The sequence below is a fragment of the Camellia sinensis genome, chromosome 3 (genome assembly GCF_055761805.1).
Source record: "Camellia sinensis isolate YWXY chromosome 3, ASM5576180v1, whole genome shotgun sequence".
Taxonomy (NCBI): domain Eukaryota; kingdom Viridiplantae; phylum Streptophyta; class Magnoliopsida; order Ericales; family Theaceae; genus Camellia; species Camellia sinensis.
Genome location: NC_138963.1, coordinates 66,589,757 through 66,598,289, shown reverse-complemented (window position 1 = coordinate 66,598,289; position 8,533 = coordinate 66,589,757). Strand labels below are relative to the sequence as shown.

Genomic DNA, 8,533 nt, shown 5'->3' with positions numbered 1-8,533 from the left:
GGTTATTGTCGGAGATCTAATTACGAACGAAAGTTTGTTATTATGGAGTTGACTATTTTATTTTATTAATGTATTGTTTGGACATACCTTTATTATGGACTTGATAATTTTATTTTATTAATGTATTTTAGCTCTCATGTTTTAAATTTTTTTTTTTTTTTTTTTTTGGAACACTGGCTTGGTGGAAATGGGAGTGTATAGCCGTCTTCACAAATTTTGCAAAACATATTTTGGCTTCTTTATGTCCTGTGGGTGGAAGGAATAATTGGTTTGTTTGATTAGTTGGCCATGATGTGAAGCAGAAAACTACCAAACCCTTGTAGCATGAAGCAATTGAAAAAAAAATGTGAAAAAAAAGGAAATTAAAAATAAAATAAAAAATTATTGGGTCATTGTTAGCTCACAATATATATAGAATTTGGAGATGTAGTTGCATTTTGTCCACATGAGGATAATTTAGTCATTTTACTCATTCACACATCACCTAAAATATAAAAAAAAAGTTTAAAAACCTAATAAAAATATTAAACAAACAAAAAAATTTCAAATTAAAAAAATTAATTAAAAAAAGTCATTGCAAGTTTGGCTAACAAAAAAAAAATGTACTTATTTTATCTTTTTATTTTTTTTAAGTCACATCAATCAATATCTTCTCTCTACTTTTTCTATACATAATACAAAAAAAAATCAAAAAATACACTTATTTAGTGTTTTCAAACATGACCTAAATCTCCATCGGAATGGATACCCGTCCCCATTTTCCCATATCCCTGTTTACAGCTAGGTTATTCATTCCCACTCTCTTTCATTCCCCCACTCACTCCAACAGAGTCGATTTGTGACGGCGACGATCTAGGGGCGGCGATCTCCGTCGGCGCTTAGTTCTCCGGCGTGGTGAGTTTCTCTCTATCGTTCTCTCGTTTCTCTTTCTCTTTCTCTTGTCAAAATCGATTATAACCTATGTCTAGAAACTCCAAATTCCTCAGATTCTTCAAGCTTGATGGGATTTTCCAGGAAAATCGACTTGAGCTGACGTCGATCTTCAAAAGCTCTATTTATCCTTCTATTGATTCCAGGACTTTTCCTACGAACCCATTTTGGCTGAGATCAAGAAGCTTCTGTTTCTTCAATTTGGCTAGATTTAGAGACACTTCGCTGCTGAAATTGTTTTCTGGAGAGTGTAATCTGTTTGAGATTGGTTAAATCTCCCAACCCATCTGGGATTTCACCAAAGACGAGTGAGTCTGCTTCGGCTATGCTGGTAATGCTTTGAATTTACATGTCTTGTTTGAATCCCACTTTTTTTTTTAAATATTTTTTTTAGAGAATTACGAGATGAGGTTCGAATCACTTTTAAAGTTTTATACAATTTTTTTTTTTTCCCCTTCTAACAAATCAATTAGGTGAAAAAATGGAGGGACTGAACCTTCCTTGACATCATATATATTTGTCTCTGTTCAGCAGCAGCAAGGAGTGAACAACGATTAGGGTTTCAGGCGATCCTCCATCGTTGGAGCTATGAATCCATTGACGCTAGTGAAACGAATTCAGAATATCAATTCGAAAGAAGCTGCGTTAGGTATTTCTGAACAAGCTTCCTGGCACGCCAAGTACAAAGATTCTGCTTATGTCTTTGTCGGAGGCATTCCCTTTGATCTCACTGAAGGCGATCTTCTTGCTGTTTTTGCACAGTAAGTGCTCCTTATTCTTCTTTTGCTCTTTACTTTTTATCTCTCAATTGCTTTTTTATGTGTACTAGTTTGTATCATAGGCATGGTGGAATGAACAACTAGATTGTCTTGTTATTATTATATTTTTTAAGACTCAATCTCTCTAATTCATTACTATTATATCTTGGATTTGTGGAGAAGCTGAGAAACAAGGAAGGGGAAAAGTGCATGAAGGAGTATCCATTTTTTTTTGTTTCCTTCCACAAATCCCTTCATGAGTACAAGATCCAAGCACAGCCTATGCCTATGTAATAGGCCACTTTGGAATCACAACAGTTCGTGATAAATTGTTTTGTCAGGAACTATAAGTTGACAAAGATTTGGGCCTGAAAAAGTTGCATGATAACTGATGTTACATGAAAATGGGTACGAGTATTAGAAGCAGGTGTGTATCAAAGCGTAGACCTTCATAAACTTAAATCTTAGGAGCTTGGATACTTATCCAAAATTGGATAGGCATATGGGGGACGCGTCATATACATATATATTGCATATTATATAATTTTTTCGGATGAGATGTAAATTATATAGAAACATACTAGAAATTAAATAGGATTAAAAAAAATACGGAATGTTTATCTCTAATTCACGTGAAATGCTAAAAGTATTGCTTTATTAGCAAAATGTGAGTTTCTTTTTCTTCATATATTGTAACAAATTAAAGGATCTGAATGTCTAAATTGGTTACAAGTGTTGGACACATATCTCACATCGTTACTCATGTCATATCCAATGGACATGGGTATTTTAGGGGAAAATAGAGGAGTCCATGTAACATAGATAATAACTCTTCCCCCTCCCCTCTCAAATAAAAAAGAAGTGCAGAGTGGCTACTTGATCTTTGCGTCTTCATCCTTTTCCCCCTTCTGGACGGGTTAACATTTGCAATATGTGGAACATTTTTTTTCCTGTTAATAACTGGTTCGTGGTAAACATTTCATACTCATGTCCACAGGTGTCCAATGCATGTTTCGATGTTTAGAGAAATGTTATTTTATTTATACGTGCTAGAACAAGTTAAATATGGCTTGATGTTATGGAACTTCTAGGAGATCATGCCATTGTTTGTTTTTTTGTTCTAGATAGATGGTTCTTTAATACACATGCATAGCTCAAAGATAGATAGATAATTCTCACAAATTCTGCTTGTAGGTGTGTTGGCATTGCTTTATCTGGTCCTTTGTGTTGCTGCTGTAATAATGCTAAATCATTTCTTATGTTCCAGTAATCATTTATGAATGGAATTAGTTACTTATAAAAAAAATTATGAATTGAATTAAGCCATATGACTAACATTTTCTTTTTAGAGGAACTACAACTGTGGTGAGGTCACGGAGTGTGTAACAAGGGCTGGGTTTTTGGTGACATTCAACAACAAAAATGACAGAAAAATTTAATGTATAAATTTCTTGTACTGACTTTCACGGGAAATTAAAGTTATTGGGGAGCTATAAGCATAGGCATGAACTTTTTTGTTTGAAGGGGAATATAACATGGGAAAAAAGGCAAGCTTGATCATGTGCTAAGGAACTTCTTGTGACTACAGATTACAGAGGATGTGTTGGAGAAATATTTTGAATTACTAAACTAAAGGCTGGAAAACTACAGGAGGATTGCAATTTTGAACTTTGGGAACCTGAATCGGTTTTGTTTGATGTTTAAATTTTACTACTATCATGGAAGATATCCTTGAGAAGAATATTTTGAGTTGGCCTGTAAAAAAAGCGAAGAATATTTTGAGCGAGCTTGTAAAAAAGGAGAAGAATATTTTGAGCTTGTGAACCAAAGGTAGGATACGTGAAAGAACATCAAGTTCTATTGCTTCTGGAAAGTGGATATTCTTGCTGGTGTATGGAAGAGGTTCTTGAAAAGTAGATTAAATAAAGACCATACAAAGATTGGCCATGAAAAAATCTGTACTATTATATAAGGCCTACAACCAAGTTGGTTGCACTCAAGATCATTTACGTAAGAGCAGTTATGCCATACAAAATTCAGTTGTGTGTGCATAACCACTAGTAAAAACAGTTAGATTCTTCAAAGCTAGTCCATTAGACCAATTAAAGTTAGAGCTTTTCTAGTCACCATAATTTTGTTGTCTTGTTTTTTGCTTTGTTTTGTTTTTTGTTTTGTTTTAAATGAAAAATAGGTTTCATTTGCTTTACCTTTTGAGAACTTCTACTAATTCTTATTTTATTTATCGAAGTTCATCCTAGTCGTGATTATTGCCTTAGCCCGACCCTATTTGTATAATGGAGTTTGTCATTTATTGTTGGATATTTTGGGATTTAGCTTTCTTGGAAGAAAAATATTGGAATTTGCTGATTTTTTCTATTATTTTTTTCCTTGACAGAGTGGAATGGTAAAAAAGGATTCATATATCTGACTCCACCTAATTAGACACAAAACTTAGTTTGGATTGGTTTAATAGATTCCATAGGTTAACCTTCTGTTCATGGCAGAGGGATGAGGGGAGCTATCATCATTATTAGTTGTATCACTCTCCCTCCAAATTTTGTCATCGTTGACAGACTGTAAAGGGATTTCAATTGAATTCTCAACCGGATGCCACCACTATGTGACCTTCGGTGAAAGAAGAGAATTAACTTGTTCCCTCTCTCTGTGAAGGAAATCCAGCAGCTGCCTAAGGGCGGAAGAAGACTCGCTGCTCGGTACCAAAGTGTCTACTTGACCAATACAAGATTAAAATAAACTAGCAGTAACCATGTCAATGTTGCAAATTGTTGTTGTTTAGGTTGTAACATGATTTTATGACATCCAAATTGCACAATCTTTGGCTAATTATATACTGGCTCTTTATGTGAATGAGCATTCTTGCTATTGTCAAGATATTCTAACATCTGTTGCTTTAAATAAAAAGATATTCAACAAAAGGTCTCAAACACCATTAATCATTGGGTCTATATCCTATCTTCTTTTTATTTCCTAAAGCCTTAATTATTCTCCAGCACCCCTCATGTTTGAAAGCATTTATAACATTAAACTTGGATCTCTCTTCTAATGGCTCAGTGGTGCCCGTAGTTTCATGTGTGTAGTTTCATATGTGTAGTAGGTATGTCGCTCTGAGTTGATTTCCATACAATGTGGGCATTGTTCATATTCAAGTGCTCTGTATACCATTCAGCAGTGGTTAAAAGCTGCAGATATGTGAAAAATGAGAATTTCAACTGAAATTTAGGTTATAGGTTTTGAAAATAATTTACATATTTCAAATATCAAATCTTAGGGCTGTAAGTTCTTTTTATTAATCCTTGTTACACGGTAGTGTGAAACTTTTAACATATATCTTGCTGCTTTAGTATAGAATTTTTATTATGTATGAGAAATAATGGGTTTCATAGCTTGCATTAACTACTATTCATTCTGATTTTTATGGTGGGATTCTTTTTCCCATGTATTCATCTGCTTTTGTCTTGTTATTTTTTAATTTATTTTGTTTTTGTCTTGTTTTGTTCTCATCACTGGAATCTGCTGTCTGATTGAGTTAATTTACAGATATGGAGAGATTGTTGATGTTAACCTTGTCAGAGATAAAGGCACTGGTAAATCGAAAGGTTTTGCTTTCATTGCATATGAGGATCAAAGAAGTACAAATCTGGCTGTTGGTTGGTCTCTCTCTCTGTAGCTATGTCAATTTGACTATATGAGAGTATTTGCTTATATAAGTTTCCTACTAATGTCACTACTGCAAGCATTACTTATTGTTTGCTAAGTTGTAACACCATTGCTTATTGTTTGATATACTTAACAGACAATCTGAATGGCGCTCAAGTTCTCGGTCGAATCATTAGGGTTGATCATGTTACTAACTATAAAAAGAAAGAAGAGGAAGATGAAGAGACAGAGCGGCAGAAGAGGGAGGCACGAGGAGTGTGCCGTGCTTTTCAAAGAGGTGAATGTAACCGTGGAGCTGGATGCAAGTTTTCCCATGATGAACAAGTAAGATTGATGATTCTCTTTAGAAGCATCATAACCATTTTATGTCTTTTCTTGCTTATAAGGTCATAGAATTTTAGTTGGTCAATTTCTTGGCTTCCAAAATTGTAAGTTATAGCCCTAATAACATTAGGAGAGCCCAACAGCATATAAATACAAATGTAATCTTTCTATTAAGGAGAGTTGAGTTTTAGTGAATTTGTGCTAGTGTTTGAAGCTTCATGTGGTAGATTGTTCAGCTCATAAGGAATTCTGTGTAGAATTTGTAGAGTTTTCTTCTCCTGTATCCTTTTTCTCCTCCTCTTTGAAAAAGTCACTATAAATTTGGGTGCTATTCACAGTCCTTGTCCAGCCCCAGAACCCTAACCTATCTTTTGTGTTTGTTTTTCTTTGTTTTTCCTTCTTAATCTAAGACAATTGTATTAGAGAACGTGTTGAGGAGGTAGAACCCTTTTACAATCAAGGAAAAATAAAATAAAAGATGGCAGAGATGATTCCCCAATGCAAAGTTACATCAATAAAGTTCTAACTTTTTGAAAGGTTCCTTCTTGGCATCTGACATAGATTTTCATTTAGCTCCACCAGCTTTACCAATTATCACTGCAGAAGTAACATGCATCTCTCCTGAAACTTACTTAAAATCTTCCATAAAAACAAAGAAAGCACTGACAGACTTCCTTGGGTTTCTCGCAAAACGTCCCAGCCAGAGACCCTTATTTATCGATATTCAATCAACTCTAACCCATTCCCTTATTTTTGGCCATTTGAGTGGATCAATCTTATGTCAACTAAATTTCTTTGATAGCCAGTGTTGGGATGACTCATAATTTTTGATGTAAATGTTACGTTGTTGTTGGGATTTTGGGAGGCTTAGCTTTAGATTGTCTTTCTATTCATGATTGCCACATTACCAGTAATCGTGAATGAAATCTTTCTGTTTTGTTATAATCTGATTGCATGAATCATTAACTGTTGTGGCATGTACATGACATGAGATGTGATGGTTGTTTCATATTTTCATTCATAGTAGATTTCAACTGTACTTCTGTATTTCGTGTGTAAGATCATTTCCCATTGTTCGGGGAATGTATACTATTCCCAAGGCCTTGAACAAAAATGATAATTGAGCCCATATGCCTACATACATACATGCAAATGTATTTAGGTGTCAACTGTTATGCGACTGTAATTCCAAATTGGACTGCATCAATACCTAATTGGTAAAGAAACTTTTGCACTCCATTGATACAATTGTACATGTGTTAGTAGTTTAAACTATCTGTGTGTTTGTAATGCCCAAATGCATCTGCATCTCAATGCCAACCCAGTGATCTGGGGTATTCAACTATGATTGATTACCCATTAGTTCAATTAAAAAATTCTTATGGATCTTACATGTAATTTCAAGAGGCCTTTCATGGTTTAGACATTTTAAAAATGATAAGTACTTTCAGACTTTGTGGAGAATGATATAGGAAGTCGAAAATGCTGCTATATGTGTTAAAGCTGGTTTCCTCTATTTTTCTTCCTTCTTTTCTTTGTTATTACCTTTTCCATTTAGAAGCACAATGTTTTAAAAATATTATGGTAAGAAAATTGGATTTGCCATGCAATATCTTGTTATTCTCAGCTTGTTTCTCAATATGAAGCTATTCACAACAGAGTTTTCTGGCTCCTGTTGCAAGGTGCTTACTGAAACCTTTGTTTCTCTCCCCCCCCCCCCCCCCCCCCCCCCCCTCCCTGTACTCAGAGAGCTGCAAACACTGGTTGGGGTCCTGAGGATTATAAGAAATCAAGATGGGGTCATGACAGGTTTGAGGGTTCGACAAAGAGTGAAAAACAAACTGGCTCGTCTAATCGCAATTCAGAATTCCCAGCACAGGAAGGGCATAGGTCAAGTGATAGAGGTGCAAGAAGTTCCAGAACAAAGGGCAGTGAAGTAGGCAGAGAGAGCCAGAACAAGCTGAGGGAATTAAAATCAAGAGATACGGACCACGGGGACATGGAGAATCAATTTGAGCAGAAAGAAAAGATGGATCAGAAGGAAGATTGGGATAAGCGAGGAGGAGCAGAGAAAAGACCTCGGAGGCATGATGCTGAACCAAATTCAAGAGAAGACCATGATAATGATAGGAGGGAGGAGAAGAGATCAAGAAGGAATGAATCAGAATCTTATCACAAAGAAGACCTACATACGAGGGGAAGGGACAGAAGGTCAGATCATGATAGAGATTCTTCCTCCCATCGTCATTCAAGGATAGATGAAGATTATCGTCACAGATCACGCAGATGAGTTTTTTTTTTTGGGGGTTTTCAGAACAAGAGCTTTATGTTTTCAGAATGATTAGAGGTGTAACTGTCATTATAGTTGGACGAATTTAGACGAATTTCGACATGGTTGTGTATGTGCAGTTAATTTGCTTCGACGGTGCATTGAGAGAGATTAATCTGTTCTCTGCTGAATAGAAGGTCTCTGAGCTTCCAAGTTTTAAAACCTCATTTCCATATGCCGACTTTCTTTCCTCGGACTATGAGAGAATTTACCAATTTTCCTTTCAATTTAGTGATGCTATGCTTGTATTGATTGTTTTTGTACAATATTATATGCAAAATGATAGGGTGTTTTTTTTGGTTATTTGTGCTCCGATGAATGGATCTGGTGGGGTTGGTGCTATTCCATAAGCACCGTGTTGTTTAGTCTTTTGGGGGTTTATTTTGAGTTTATTTTGATGATTTAAATCGTTTATATTAATTGAGGTGATTATTAGGTATTCTCGGAGTACGGTCATATAGTGTTTTATGATATTATGATTAGTGGAGAATGTGAGGTATTATGATTTTGTATT

At 35.2% G+C, this 8,533-nt stretch overlaps 1 protein-coding gene across 11 annotated transcripts; it reads left to right on the top strand.

The window, feature by feature from the left end:
* The first annotated feature begins 723 nt into the window (after nt 1-723).
* LOC114323918 (RNA recognition motif (RRM)-containing protein) lies at nt 724-8,322 on the top strand. 11 transcript variants are annotated; one of them, XM_082919958.1, is made up of 6 exons: nt 724-894; nt 987-1,261; nt 1,465-1,691; nt 5,247-5,356; nt 5,503-5,690; nt 7,438-8,322. In XM_082919958.1, exons 3-6 carry the CDS (start codon nt 1,519-1,521, stop codon nt 7,978-7,980), a joined length of 1,014 nt encoding a protein of 337 aa, XP_082776084.1. In that variant the 5' UTR covers nt 724-894; nt 987-1,261; nt 1,465-1,518; the 3' UTR covers nt 7,981-8,322. The 11 variants fall into 11 exon arrangements, with proteins under 11 accessions (XP_082776084.1, XP_028127453.1, XP_082776083.1 ...); XM_028271652.2 differs by having other exon boundaries at nt 735-894; nt 1,462-1,691; XM_082919957.1 differs by having other exon boundaries at nt 737-894; nt 969-1,261; nt 1,462-1,691.
* The last annotated feature ends 211 nt before the right edge of the window (nt 8,323-8,533 follow it).